We start from the raw sequence: 15,068 nt of genomic DNA on the forward strand, positions 1-15,068 counted from the left end.
TGTATCGTTGGATTTGGTAGGAAACACTTGCACATGTCTACATAGTTCAGAGGACTTGGATTGTATTATGTAGAGCTATATATTACACAATTATTAAAAATAACCCTACATCCTCGGGACAAAATGTGCTGAATATATTGAGATATAGTGTACAGATTTAATAAACCAAAACCCAGTCCAGCCAGTTCTCATCTGGCAAGCTTGCCCACGTTTTAGACCTTCTCTCAGGGTAGTCTTGCTTTTTAAAGCTTTACTAAAACGGTTGCTCTAATCGGTGATGGTGATTATGATAAACATGTGGTGTGGAGAATGACTCTGTTATGCTCTTCAATAAATGATCATGTGGAACCTGTACGGTTATTGGAGTTTGAGCTGTGACATAAAATCATGGTTTGCTTGGAGAAGTGATGCAGTTTTGTCATTTATTACCCAGATGTGTCAGAGCACAGGGCAGACAGGAAATACCAGGAAGGGGCTTATGGGTTGCTTTTCTGAGATCAGCAGACTTGCTCTCTAATAACACAGTTTTGTTTTCCTCTCAGAGCCGGAAAAGCACTTGTGCAGCTTTTCCAACATCCATTTTCTGTGCATAATATATACTCCGGTTAGATTTGATTAGGTTTTCTTATGAGGGAACTTCATTGTTTTTTATATTAACATGGTCACAAGAAAAGAAATGTATTTACCTTGACCATTATCTTTTCATGTAAACCTCATCTAATATTTTTTTTATGCATGCAATTAATTCTGGTCACACGACAAGGGGATAGACTGTTTTTCTGTTATTCTACTTAAACAGGAACGGTAAATCTGTACTTTAGGTCCTTTTTACATTAGTAATGTCCATGCATGGTGCAGCTGATTGATATGACTGTTGCAAAAATCATTACAGTTTGTTTGAAAGCGGGAACTCAAGAATCAGCTTACTTCTAGGTTAATATTTAAATGAAGGTTATTTTGTGCCATATCACATGCTTCACGCATTTTCCTTACAGACACATTTCTTGTGTGGGGGCTGTTTGCAACCCAGGTCAGAAAGAAAGCCTAGCTTTGTTTTTAGTTGTGAACTTTAAATTGATTTTATTTTATGATTGACATTCGTCACTAAAAAGAAATTAGCAGGTAAGGAAGTAGATTATGATCCAAGGAAATGTAAACAAAGGGTTACAACTCTGGTACTGAGGGTTTACCCCAAAGGAACCCGTTTAAAGGTTGGACTCAGTAAGGAAGGCTCAACAATGTTTTTTTTAAAGCTTTGTAAGGCTTCACGTGTCAATCTATCAAATGTTAAGGAATGGTCAATGGTATGCCGATTTTCTTCAAAAAATAAATTGCATATGTAAGCCATCAGTCAATATATAATTGTTTAAGACCTACTGTGTTGTGTATTTATTTACTTTCTGGGTGACAAAATGCAAATAGATATTTGCCAACGGAACTCTACAAATGTATATTATATATACTATAACCGCAATATGTTTGTATCAGCTTCACCGCCATTTAATACTTTGGCAGTAAATTGGCAACGCAGCCGTGTTTACATGGTTGTACCGCGTGGTGCCTCGTGAGTCACGCCCCTCCCGGCGGGCCGCTGTAACGTGATGACGTCGCCGGCACGTAATGTTGTCGGGCTGGAGATTTCGCGGCGATGGCGACGGAGGCTCGGCGCTGGAAAGGGACGCGCTGAAAGCAGGGCTTTTCGCCTGGATATGACGAATGCGTATTTGTCGGAGACCGCGTTGCTCTTCAGTTACTCCGTCGGCTTCGGATAAAGCTGTGGCCGCGGACTTCTCGGCGCTCGCCTGACTGGTGAGTCGAGCGGCGGTGCTCTCGTCCTCGGTGTGTTTTGACAGAGGCCTCCGTCCCGGGGTCCGCCCTCCATCTCATAACAAAAACACTCGCACGGAGCGGCTAGCTCCCGCAGCTACGGGCTAGCCGTGGGGGGAAGTTAGTTGCTGCTTTGTGGCACAGCTAGGGCGCTGCAACATTTACCCTCGCGGAGTTAAAATCATACGGAGCGTCGCTCGTATGAGCACTCGGCCGTTTAGCTAACGTTGGCTGACGTTAGCTAGCTAACTGTTGATGTTGACGTTAGTTAGCTCGCCCGGGGAGGAGGAAGAGCAGCCGTAGTTCTTTCTACCGCTTTCTCCGTGGCGACTTTGGTGCGCTGGCATGAGAAAGTGGAGTTAGCCCCCAGTAAGCCTGTCTTTACCTTATTTCTCCTGTGCTGAACGCGTCTGCCGAAGCTCGAAATATAAAGATAGCGCGTATTTCATACGGAGCGCCGTGTGCTGTGGTTCTCAGTTACCGCACTGAGAGGTACATTTTATCCGGTTAGTCCACACTTTTTTTCTTTTTTTGTTTAGCGCTGACCTGCCGTTACCGCCCAGTTGCCTGGCTGTCAGTGGAGCCGCAGTTAAACGAGCTGAGCCCCGCGGAGGCTGCGTGATGCCGCGGCTCTGACGTCCCGCGGGCTGAGTGCCGCCGGCCGGGCTCGGCTCTGCAGCCTTCCGCTGTAAACAGAGCCGTGCGGCGGCCAGATAGGCTTTATCAGGCGGCGGCAGCAGTAAAAGCGCCCAGCGGTGACCTCATTTGGCCGCTTCTCGGGAGGCCAGGCCCGGTTCAAGGGGCTCGTTTGTTACGGTTTGTTGGGGATTTGTTTCTTTGCCCCCCCCCCCCCTCCCTCCCGCCGATGATCGGGCATCTTGAATGTTCATGAGTAGGTGTGTTGTGCTCCTGAGCTGCCCATTCACTGACCCCCTTGGATCAGATTTCAGTCTCTGACCTTTTCAGGCTGCTTGTTGGGCCGTTTGCTGAGATGTCCCTAACAGGTTGCCTGGTTAAAAACAAGATGTTTAGTAATCTTTTGAGCCTTACCTCCCTATATACAGTTTGACAGCGTAAAATAACAGTATACAGTTATGGAAAGCGCTTTTCAAATAAAATGCATTGTTATTCTTCTTGTTATTACATAAGTGATTATTATTTTTTGTTGTTGTGAATGTGTTCATTGATGTCGATGTAATTCGTAGCCCCTGGTTATAAATAATACCATTTACCTTACTGATGCCAGATGTTTGGCAATGCTTGACAAACTTTCTGAGCATATAATCCAATAGTTTTTTAGGTCTTCCAGGCAGTTTATCAATGTATTTCAATCTAAAACAAAAGTTGCATTAGCTTAAATATACCATCAGTGATGTATGTTTTTTTTGTTTTTTTTCCTTTAATAAACTCCCAACAAATCCGTATCTGGGTTATGGGGGGTATAGATTTCTACTGCACAATTTTGTCTAAATGCAAAGTTTCACAAAAGAGCAAAGTGTTAGTTTTTGGTGAAAAGGCGTGATGAGAGGCACAAGAATGAGACTGGTCAGCAGGGACAGATAAACCTGTCAGAAAATCCAGCTTTTGACAGATTTCAACCTGTGTGTGGGCCAGAGTTTAGTTAGACAACTCTCTCAACTCGTGATGAGGTAAAGTGCAACAGTGACGCCGATCGTCCTCAGAACCGGTGACGTTAGGAAGTTTATAGTCCTGTTAGTTTTCCGTCTGAACGTTCCCACCATCATAAAAGGCCTTGTTCTGCTTGTTCCAACTTAAATGGCTGCATGGTGGCGATAGTATGCTTTGACTAACTTGTCCGTCTATCATCCTTGATGGTTTTCAGAAGTACAGAGTGCAGCCGCAGGTCTGCAGGAAACGTTAGAACATTTAAACCCAGGGTGTCCAACCTCTTCGTCACGTGGGCCAACATTGTCTCGTCAAAAGTACTCAAGGGCAAAAAAATGTAAATAAAAAACAAACTAAACCCCGCATCCCCCTAAAAAATTTTGATATTCTTTTTTCCTTTTACCGGCTCCACAAATTATGATCATGCAGCTGTTTTAGTTAAGCAAATTTGTGACATTTTATGTACAAAAGGGATGTGTTAATCATTCCAGATTCAAAATATAGAGTTTAGCATCTTTTGTTGTATTAACAGATGGTCATCCCTTTTGCAAATAGTTTTGAACCCGAATTCCTTTTCTCTGTTCTCTGCAATACTAACAGGACTTGAGTTAGTCTTTGAAAAAATTTGCTGTATTTAGGCAATTTAAAAAAAAAGATTTTTTTTGGTGCATTAAAATCTGCATTTGAGTAAAATTTTCCAGTGTAAGAAAATTTTAACTTATCTGTAACAGTGTTGCTCTAAATAAGAATAAAAAGTCTGCATTACTTACGTGTGCTGGTGCGTCAAATTATTGTTCAATTGTCCCCGGCCCCCGGCCCCCACTTGGACACCCCTGGTTTAAACAATGGAAAGGCAAAGCAAATGGTTTTCATTACTTGGCTCCAAATGGTCACTCATGATCTGTTATAATAAAATCTTGCCATTTTGCTCCTCTACACAAACCCCTTGCTCGTGTTTTAAATCTTTGCCAAACATTCACAAAATCCCTGCAGTGTTTTCAAATATGACTCGAAAGTTTGGCCAAAGCCAGGCAGAACAAAAGTTGCAAATAAAGAGTAAAGAGCAAGAAGAAATGCGCTCTGTGTGACGTCACCAGAACCATGTGCGGGTGGATGCTTGCTTTTGGGGCCATAGATTTTTCTTGATTAAACAATAAACTAACCAAATGAAAACTGATCATGCCTTGTTGCTCTGTCGATAATGAATTATGTCTGGCGTCAGTGGGGTTTTCTCAGATAGATCTGGCTAGTTGCATTAAAATATGTGTATAAATTTAGGTTTCATGTGATCAAGACTCCTAGATAGCCAGACTTGGTGCTTAAGGCACCAGCATGCCTTTTTCTTTTCAATCCACATCTGAGTTTAATAGGCGTCTGAAAGCTCACATGCATCCCACTGCGCTCATCTGTTACTCCTATATTTGCCAGCGCATCAAAAGGGCTCCAGCAGTTTTTAAAGAAGTCTGTTTGTAAAATATAAGAGCATTTAAACAGTATTTTCTGTTCATCTCTGCAGATTTCCGTGTCTTGCTTGTGAGCGTCTCTGAACACATTTACCAGGACTGCAAACTGTTCGTTGCCAACTATCTGCGGTAAGTTTCTGAGATATCTCCCATTATTTCATAAGTCATAAATCATAATCCCTGACATTGTTTTCCCCTCATCTTAAAACTATGTTGGTAGAGATTCAAAGACCATAGATCTCCGACTAATTAGTGATGCTTGGTGTTTGCAAAGCTTTGACCTGTTGATTTGGGTTGGAGCTGTTCCTGCTTTCGTTAAAACAGGATGAACAGCATCCAAAATATGTATTTCCCCAGCATTCCTGTTTTTATCTGTAACTAATAATTTATATTTGGAGCAGAGGTGACGTCACACTGTGTGTGTTAGAGAACTGCCTCTGTAAAACAGGATTTACTATTACCTCTCAGACATTAAACCGTCTTTAGCATTCTGTCTTACTTTTTTCCTCTGAGATTTGGGACAACGTTTCCAAATCCGACATGTTCCTATACAGGCAGAAGTTGAAGGCTCAAAAGAATAAAAAAGGAGCAACTTTGCTGTATAACGTTCAGCCTTCTAGATTCCTGCTTAATTTAAATATCTTCCCCAATTGTTCTTGTTTTGAATTCATTTTATAAAATCTTTTTCTTTACTGAAAATAGCTACCTTTGAATCTTCTTAACAGCTCCCATACCAAAGTGCCCGGTGGTTTGCATGACCTGGTAGCGTTTAGGTATGGTGCGTTCACTGCTGGGGAAACAACCTGATTTCTTGAGTGTCCAATCAGGCGGCCCAGGCCTGTCGAGCAGAAAAGCCGATTTCTCTGTGCATCTTCAGCTCTGTTTAGTTTTTTTCATAGGAGTGAAATAATAATGATCAGATGTTTGACTGATTGCTTTATGAACTATTTACAGCTTCAAGGTGCAGTCAGTGTGGAGAAATGTGGTGACAGGTCAGCCTCTGCAGCACCTATAGGCTGTAAATAGTTCATAAAGCAGTCAGTCAAACATCAGTAGCAAATTGTTTCAATTAGAATTTTTTTAACTTTAGATGGACCAATATTGTTTGGCTCATGTTTAAACTAGCGTGTAAAAGAGAGTTGCTGACTAAAACCCCCAAACCCTGAAGAACTGAAATGGTTGATGCTCCAAAATGGGTTGACTGGCAACACAGAGTTGCTTCAGTCCCTAACCTGTCTGAGATTTGTCTGTTAATACGCAACGTTTGTAAGCGGTCAAAACATTTTGAATGGGGTTTTATATTTTCTCATTTTCCCATCTATTATATAGCTACAGCGTCCCACCTCTAACTCATGGATGTCGGTCATAGAGTAAAAACAGAGTTTGGGATTGATGGGAAATGATCGCCCCTTTCACCTCCTGGCTTAAAGATCCCTGGAAGTATTTAATTAAAGCCTCTTTGTCTGTCTGTGTTGTTCCTGAACAGACATAACCGAGCCGGAGTTCCTTGTTGGGAGACCCACGCTCCTTCCCAGGAGCCATGGTAAAGTATCTTTATTTTGTTTACTGCGTGGAATGGTAATTGCTGTGTCCCTTGTCCTGCAAGCAATCTGCAAAATGGGAACTCTCCATTGATTATCACTCTGTCAGCTCTGGTTATCAGGAGGCAGACAGTTGCGTCAGCTCTAAAAGTGTCAAAGGTCCTCTGAGGACAGCTTTCACTTTCCACTGCAGTCATATTTTCTCATTACTTTGTGACGTAAGCAGATGACTGGGCGTGCTTTTCTCATTTGGACTGGTCCTGTTTTCTTTCATTTTAGCACAGTGCTGTTCTTCTGGCTGGATTCAGTTTAACCTGCAGCGATGGTAATTGGTTACCAGCTCTACTTCCTCTGAAGCAGCGTCACACACCGCTGCCTGTTATCTTCCATCTCTTTCCTACCACCATAATCTGTTTTTGTGCAGCATTTAGCCTAAACTTTGGTCCTGAGCAAACACACGTGACGTTACAACCTCCTGATCTGCCAGCCCAAAGACTTTCTTTTACCCCTTGAGTAAAAACCCCAATCTCAAGCCATGAAACGCGTCCTCTGTGAATCTTGTGAGACTGCTCTCTTCACACAGCTCGCCCCTTGTGTTACATGCTAAAGCAAATCCTGCTACTAAATATGGTTATTTCTTAGGGTCCTACGTGTGCAGCTTTTCCTGAATCTTCTGTTTTGGGCGTCCCGTGTGTTGCTTTTGATGGTTAGACCACGGTTTGTTGTACAAGGCCTGGTTCTTCTGAATCGTCATGGTTGTGCAATACGCTGGGCGGAAAAGAGGAAGGCTGTTGTGACATTTTTGCCATTTCCAAATCATTTAAGAGCCAGGCAGAGGCTTTGTGCGGCCTATCACGGGGAGACGGCTGAAACGAGACTGTGTGTGTTGGACGGGCGATAAGCGACAGTGAAGGAAGTCGCTGACCATCTCCTGTCACGTGTTTTTTAAAAATGAAATTAAAGCCGAAGACAAATATGATTGTGAAAGAAAGTTGTGGTTGTGAAAGTGGACACCAGTTTGCTGACAAATAAACAAGCTTATTGTCTACGCAGGAGGAGGAGGGGCAGCAGAGCCTGGAGTGTATCCAGGCCAATCAGATCTTCCCTAAGAAGTCCCCGGTGCTGGAGGAGGAAAACATGCAGGTGAGCCCACCTGAGGTCCTCACCGGTCATCTGAAGCTGTGAAAGAGTTCACCTGACTAGAGATCTCTGCCATGTGAAGGAGTTACACGTCTGTCATAATAAGTCAATAAAAGCTTACTACCTTCAGTTTAACCATAAAAGAAATGACTGAAAGCAGAATGAGCTAACTTGTGATCTTGCAACAGCAAGCTGTCTGGGTTGGACCGATAAGTCCTTGTTTTGTCTGATTTTGGATTCCCTTTCTTTAGTTGAACTTTTACCATCGATGTTAGCTCATTCTTGTGTTGTAGTTTACCAACTACAACACAAGAATATATGAAAAAAACTTTTTCATATCATTAATTATTTATCTTAGCAGCAAGAATCACACTGCTCTGCGAGAGTGATTGCTGTAAATAAAGGTTTTACAAGTAAAAAATAAGTTTTCTATATGTATGCAAACTTTGTGTTTTTTTTTTTTTGGGTTGTTGCAAAGATTTTTCTTCCATTTAGCTTTCCATAAATATCACAGTATACAGCTTTATATGAGCAGCCATCTTTCTGTCTCTTTTTACGTTGCTGTCTCTGTTATATGTTTAACAAGTAACTTTATTCAATTTTAGTTTTATTACATTTGGGATCTGCTTGTGATCCATTCTGGGGTCTATCTAGCAACAAAAAACGTCTTTCCCAAGTCTAAAGCAGCCATCTGCAGGAGGCTGCCTTGGAGACCTTTTCCCGCCGAGCAGTTTATAGTGACGTAAAGTAACGCGCCCGTAAAATTGGTCTCTATGCCTACCTGTCCACAGACTCATGTCCACCTTATGATGTAGGAGCATAGAGAGAGAAATATCTCAGGATGCGATCTGGCGCTATTTAGAAAAGCTAACTTTAAAAAAAAATTAACCGTGAACATTTACAGATGTGTAATGATTTTGTTAGCAGGGCGGGGCGCCTCCCTGGTAGAACGATGGGGGAAACACCGGCGCTTAAACTAAAAGAGGCTAACTTTGACTCTTCTATACTCAGTAGCAGCTGTCACGCTGCAGAGTATTGGTAGCACAACCTGGCTGCTCTTGTTTCCAGTTGGCCAGTCAGCGGTCAGCTGTAAATAAGTCGAAAACCAGCCGCTTTCTAGTGTTGGCCTTTCAGTAGAATCCCACTGCTCACTTCAGCAAAAAAACGGTCCAAAAGCTTTTCCAGTTTTATCTCATTTCCCAAGCGTCTCTTAGCTAGACAGGAACAAGAGAAAAGTGATCCGAAGTGATAAAGTAGGAGGGGAAATCTCTGTTCTAAGGGATTGCATTTGCACCATGGCTTTCTCCATTATTTCCCCACAACACTGACTTTATTGTGGCCTTGTGTAAATGACCGGCTCAGATGTAACAGACTGATGAGCTGCTCTTATGTAACAAGCCTAAAAAGGCCGTTCAGTTCTGCAGGTTATTCTTTTTTTTATACAACACGTACTCTTTTAGTTTTGCTAAAACTTTTATCGAACTTTTTAAAATCGTCACAATGAACCCGTGTCGTGACATTGCATGTTCCTCTTTACATTAGCATATTTCTTTTTTTTGTTGCTGATCTGATCTGTGTGGCTTTGCGGCTCATGTCAGATGTTTTTTATCTCCCGCTGTTGCTAGGTGCCCTTTCCTGAGCTGCACGGCGAGTTCACAGAGTATGTGGGGAGAGCCGAGGACGCCATCATCGCAATGTCCAACTATCGCCTGCACATTAAGTTCAAAGAGTCCATTGTCAACGTAAGTGTTTGATACGTGTCCAGCCAGCTTTAGAGTTGGAAGTCTGTCCCACATCTAGAAATAACTCCAGAATGAGGAGCATTGTGTCCATTGGAGGCTGCGTGAAAGTGTCATTTAGTTTTTGTGAATGGACAGAGCGAGCCCGTTTAACAGGCCATTCAGAGCCGACCTCCAGCGGCAGCGGTGCTGCACGGCTCCTCTCCACCTCTGTTTCTGCACTCGGCTCCACGCTCCCCTTTCTCTCTGGACTTGCCGTTGCCGTGGCAGCCGCTGCTCCAGAGGGGATGCCCGACAGTCAGGGCCTCTGTTTGGCTCTCTACACCCCTTTTCAGGGATATAACCAGACACACCGCTTTGTGGTCACCACAAGCATCTGCAAAGCTGTTTCAATTGCAAATCTGTTTTCTTTCGCGTTGAGGCGCCTCACTGAATCTGCAATTTATTATGATGAGGAGGTAAAAAAAAAAAAAAACAGAGAAATAATTCAAGTTTTAAAAGCTTTATAATTCCAAGCTGCTAGGGCCTTTTCAGTCAGAAAAAACAGCAACTATTATGATGATTTGAACATCATATCGCATCATAACAACTCAAGTTGTCTCAAATGGTTTTGCTTCCAAATTAGAGATTTACCTAAAGTCAACCTAATTAGATCCTATATGAAAACATGAGCTTAGAAGTGCAGGAGGAATCTAGACCCGTATCTGAACTCTGAGACTCCTAAAAGGCCGCTTAGCGTTCACAATCCTGCACATTCCAGGACAGAGCTCAGATGGATAAAACATGGAAACTTTCCAGCTCTGAGGCTCTGGGTCAGTTCGCTTTTTCGTCCGTTTTAGAAAGAACGTACTTTTTGAGGTTCGTAGTAAATAAAGGCAGCGCTGATGTACGTTTCAGAGCTCTCCGATGTTCCCCTGGAGACATAACCTTCTGATTTGAATAGTTTTATTAAAATCTAAAATTGGCAAAACGAAATCATGGAAATCAGGGAAAACAACGTTCGTAAAGGCCGGCGTTAACATGTGACGCTAACAATAACCCAGAAACATCAGCTGAGGGTATAATAAAATCAAAAGACGTGGGTCAGTCCATAAAGACGACTATATTAAGCAATGATTGTGTGATTCTGCTGCATGAAGGAGTCTTTGTGTTTCCTGTTGCCGTTTCCTGCCCCTCCCGTCTCACTGGGGTTAATCTGACTTTTAATCACCCCCCCTGTTTACTGGCTTACGGTTGTAAAAGCCAGAGTTCCCCTCACACATATTTGGTTTAGCTGACGAGGCATTTGTGTCACATGGCACCACTGTCAGGGCCCAGAAAACAGCAGCGGGAGGGAGGGAGGGAGAAAAAGAGAGAGAGAGAGAGAGAGAGAGAAGTGGTGGAAAAGCAGTTCAGGAATTTTGATGATGGCCAGATTAGAGATGTAGATCGGAGGGCAGGAATTCAGTTGTGACTGCAGGATGCGCAAACATCCGGAATATGCAGGGACAGCAACCTCAGACCCGCATTATAAAGTGATAACGAATGGACATTCACCTCTTTCACCATTGTTCTCTTTGTTTTTGTTGTCCTTCTTTTGGGTTTAGAGTTGTTGTTGTGAGGTCTCAGTAAGTACAGCGCAGAGCCGCATGGAGTGGAGTGGTTGGATTTTAACCGGGGAGTTTAGCGTGTGCTTGTCCGCTAACTAGCCGGTGCCTCGGTGGGGGGGAGGGGGGGTCTTTACTGTTTGACACCAGGCGTTCTTTCTTGGTACTTCCTGTCTGATTTAAAGAAAAAGAAAAGATTGGCTGTCCATACAAAAGATTAAAGCTACCAGCCTCCAATCGAGCAACAGAAGCGTGACCTGCCTTTGTGCTGCTGTAATGAGAGCTGACTTGCTCATTGGCTGACTGGCAGTCATGCATGGCCGCAGACCGAGCTTCACCTTTTATGGAACGCCCACCACACCTTTAAAAGGCGCTCTTAACTCACTAACAAAGTTGGGTTAAATGCCAGCAGAACTCACTCCCTGCACTATTCAGAGTTCATCTTGGTGGCATTCTGTACTTTGTGTCTGATTTGCTTTTAACCGAGAAGACGACAAACCTGTGTGAAGTTGGCCGTGCAGATAGAAGCAGATCCTCTTGGTCTGTCATTGTTTTGTGCTGCCTGAAAATGATGCATGATGCTGGATGATGATGATAAGTGTTGATGTACATCATGCCGCCGTACGTGGCGGCTCATTCTTGGCTCCAACCTTCACTGTAGTGATCCTGACTAATTTGCTAAATGGATTTTCAGGTGGCTGTCGCCACATGTCCCACACTGACTGCATGAGCATGATTAGGACGGCTCTTAAGAGCCTTTGGAGATGATCCAAGGGGATGTCGTACATCTCATGTCTCACATTTTGTCTGAGCAAGAACTGCAGATTTAGAGGGCTTTTAAAACTTGGAAAGCCCTTTTCCACATTTTGTCACGTTGCAACCACAAGCTGTATTTTATGGGGATTTTAATTGAAAGTGTGAGCTGCATTTCTATTCACAACCACCCTAGTCCCGCCTCTAAGCCAATCCTTTTTGTGCTAACGCCTTTGGCGGCCATGACAGCCGCGTTGCTTTTAGGGTACGTTTCACACAGAGATGGATATTTGCACATTCTCGCCTATTGTTTGCAAAATTGTTCACGCTAGGTCCCATTAGATCCGTTTTCAAGTCAGGCCGGAGATTTCTGATAGGATTCAAGCCTGGGCTTTGACTGGGTGAATTTAAAACCCAAATATGCTATGATGTAGAACAATGAGCTGCAGCTCTGGCTCTAATGTTCCGAACCGTAATGTTCTGCAGCATTTCTCCAGTTTTCTTCCAGGATTGCCGTGTATTTGGTTCCTTCCCTGTCTGCGCTGAAGCAAAGCATGCCCACAGCATAATGCTGCTGCAGCACCCATGTTTCACTGTAGGGGTGTTGTTTTATCCATTGTGATAGATTTCTGGTGTTCTGCCAGTGTTAGAGTGTTAGACTAAAGTGGGGATGAATAGAAATGCACAGCATACAGTTCAGGCTTTTTATTAAAGTCTAAAAATGTCCAATTTTACTTTGGCTGTACTCTTACGTGCTACTTGTTTGTCAAGCCCGTGGTTGTACTGTGACAGACGGATGGAAAGGGTTAGAGGAGTGTGAAAACCTTTGCAAGGCATTTTAAATGTGTCCCTCAGTTTAAGGCCATGTTCTCCCCCCCCCCCCCCCCCCCCCCCCCCCTCCTCCCTCCTGTTCTCTCCTCCACAGGTCCCCCTGCAGCTGATTGAGTGTGTAGAGGGCCGGGACATGTTTCAGCTTCACGTCACCTGTAAGGACTGCAAGGTTGTCAGGTGAAACTCAACCCGTCCTTTGTTATTAAATAGAGCTTTTTGCCCCGTTTTTGTTTTCAGGGACTCAAATGGCAGCTTTTCTTTTCACACCATTGGACATATAGAAAGGAATATTAACAAGTGGTACTAGTTTGACTTACTGAAGTTCAGATATCAGAAGCCTACTAAATATGTTTCTCTTGCTTGAGTTTTATTAGCCATTCAGTTAAGAAGAGATGATCTCAGTGTGTTGGGTTAAATTTCACTCGTTTAGCAAGTTTCAGATGAAGTGGTCATCACTGGTTAAAATGGGGCCCTGGTTTAATATTCATTTCTCTTTTAAGCTCCTTTAAGATTCACTCAAGATGCTTTTGAGTACTTAAAGTGCAGCAGAAAGGTGTTCTGCAGCTCCATCGGTGGAAGATGTCGGGCATTTAGTTTGTTTGTCCGTCCGTCCATCTGCCCGCCTGTTGCTGTTCCATATTTAAAGCCTGATTACTTTAGGAATATCCTCTATGAGTTAATTGTGAATTCTAGTTTTTAAGCTTAAATTGGCCTAAAAAGGGTTTTGCATATTAAAATGAACAGCATTGTATAAAATTTGAATGCTGTAATGAATGTGCTGTTGAAAATTAATAAAGTTAAAAAAGAATCGCCTAAAAGGCTTCAGCCCTGGAAGTTTTAGTCAGGAAACCAGAGGATTTTTGATATGAAAACTGAATAGGATCCCTGTACTTCTTAGTACTGGTGCGTCTCATTTAGGTTGAAAACTATTCCTAAATGAGACAAAGTGGTTTTAATCTAGAGTTGCTATGAAGTCAGGAGTAATAAAAAGCCAGTGTAAGGTTAGCCTGACCCTGGAGATGGCAGCCGGCTCAGGGCTTTGTCCCTCGGCCGCTGTTTGTTTTCAGCTGATGGTAACGATAGGCGCTCTGTTTGCCTGTCTGCAGCACAGCCCTGTGAAGCAAAGACGCCGCTCTTTTATCAATGCTTGGCTTTTGAAAATGACCACATATATTATAAAAAGATATGCCTTTTCCATTTCCATCCCTATTACGTACCACTCAGCTACCGTAACCACGGACAGTCAGGCTAAGAGGTGGTCCGCTGTACAAAGTGACTCAGCTGAAAGCCAGTGTGCGTTTTTATGCAGAGTAAACATGTCCAACTGGAGTCATTTCCATAAATGACCAGTGCGTGTGTGGTAAAAATATCCTGTGGATAAGCCCAACACATTCAGACTTGTTGCTTTCATTTTCCCATGTTAGAGTCCAGTGATCTCTGAACTAAATCCCAATTAATGGTCAGAAAAAAAAGTTATTCCCGCTTTGTACCGCCCAGATCCCCAACTGTGGGTGGGAGGCCCCCTCGGCGGTCTTCCTAGGCGGTGTAGCTGCTTTCCCTCTGTAATACCCCTACTATACAGACCCCTGCTGACTTCATTACAGCAGATCTGGCTGATATTACTATTGCTCTGTGTGGAACAGGGTTAGGATCTAATACTAGAGAAATATCTGCGTCCCCTTTCATCCTAGTGAGGTGGATTATGTGCTGTTTCCTCTTGAACCCGCAGGTGCCAGTTCTCCACCTTTGAGCAGTGCCAGGAGTGGCTGAAACGTCTGAACGCGGCAGTCAGGCCGCCCTCGCGCTTAGAGGACCTCTTCTCCTTCGCCTTCCACGCCTGGTGCATGGAGGTGTACGCCGGTGAGAAGGAGCAGCACGGCGAGCTCTGCAGGCCAGGTTCGCCGCCTTCTCCCACGCTTCCTCCCTTCACTCCACGGGCAGGTGTCCTTCAGCCGGGGGCCTTATCGGACATCCCCCTGTTTTTTTTCTCCACACAGGGGAACATGTGACCTCGTGGTTCAAGAACGAGGTGGAAAGGATGGGCTTTGACACGCAGAACGCCTGGAGGATATCGGACATCAACAGCAAGTTCAGGTAAAAAAAAAAGGCTCTCATTCAGGGTTGGGCCGCGGCGTTGATGTTCGTCCCTCGCAGCCTGAAGACTCAGCTCGACTCTGGAGGTGTCGGACACTGGGCAGCTGTGTTGTTTTACCCTGCCGGTGCTGCACCCCTGGGTAGATAAGGGCCCCAGGCAGGATTATGTGTCTGTAGACAGAGACTCTAGTTGAGCCTGACTCTGTTCTCTCTGGCTCTCCGTCCTGCCAGGCTCTGCCCCAGCTATCCTCAGCAGCTCCTGGTGCCAGCCTGGATCACTGACAAGGAGCTGGAAAACGTGGCCGCCTTCCGCTCCTGGAAGAGGTTTCCCGCCGTGGTTTACAGGTCGGTGTGTTTGTTTCCTCTCTCCGACCACATTTGTTTAACCTATTTATTGCTGCGGATGCAGTTCGATTGAATCTTTATGGTTCTATATCAGACTCCTGGCCAGACTACAACTACAGGCTG

The 15,068-nt window shown here is 44.0% G+C and overlaps 1 protein-coding gene across 5 annotated transcripts in view; it reads left to right on the forward strand.

Moving 5' to 3' along the window:
* Positions 1–1,504: 1,504 nt before the first annotated feature.
* The window catches only part of mtmr3 (myotubularin related protein 3), a 29,744-nt gene continuing 16,180 nt past the window's right edge, over positions 1,505–15,068 (forward strand). For 2 of the 5 annotated variants that reach the window (XM_036144646.1, XM_036144648.1), the window contains exons 1-10: positions 1,506–1,809; positions 4,970–5,045; positions 6,403–6,459; positions 7,511–7,600; positions 9,223–9,339; positions 10,923–10,943; positions 12,601–12,683; positions 14,236–14,402; positions 14,504–14,600; positions 14,832–14,945. In XM_036144646.1, the coding sequence (XP_036000539.1) occupies positions 6,457–6,459; positions 7,511–7,600; positions 9,223–9,339; positions 10,923–10,943; positions 12,601–12,683; positions 14,236–14,402; positions 14,504–14,600; positions 14,832–14,945 (692 nt within the window). In that variant the 5' untranslated portion in view covers positions 1,506–1,809; positions 4,970–5,045; positions 6,403–6,456. Of the gene's footprint in view, positions 1,810–4,969; positions 5,046–6,402; positions 6,460–7,510; positions 7,601–9,222; positions 9,340–10,922; positions 10,944–12,600; positions 12,684–14,235; positions 14,403–14,503; positions 14,601–14,831; positions 14,946–15,068 lie in introns of all 5 variants that reach the window. The other 3 variants (XM_036144647.1, XM_036144650.1, XM_036144649.1) reach the window with 2 other exon arrangements.

Source organism: Fundulus heteroclitus, chromosome 12, assembly GCF_011125445.2.
Source record: "Fundulus heteroclitus isolate FHET01 chromosome 12, MU-UCD_Fhet_4.1, whole genome shotgun sequence".
Lineage (NCBI taxonomy): Eukaryota > Metazoa > Chordata > Actinopteri > Cyprinodontiformes > Fundulidae > Fundulus > Fundulus heteroclitus.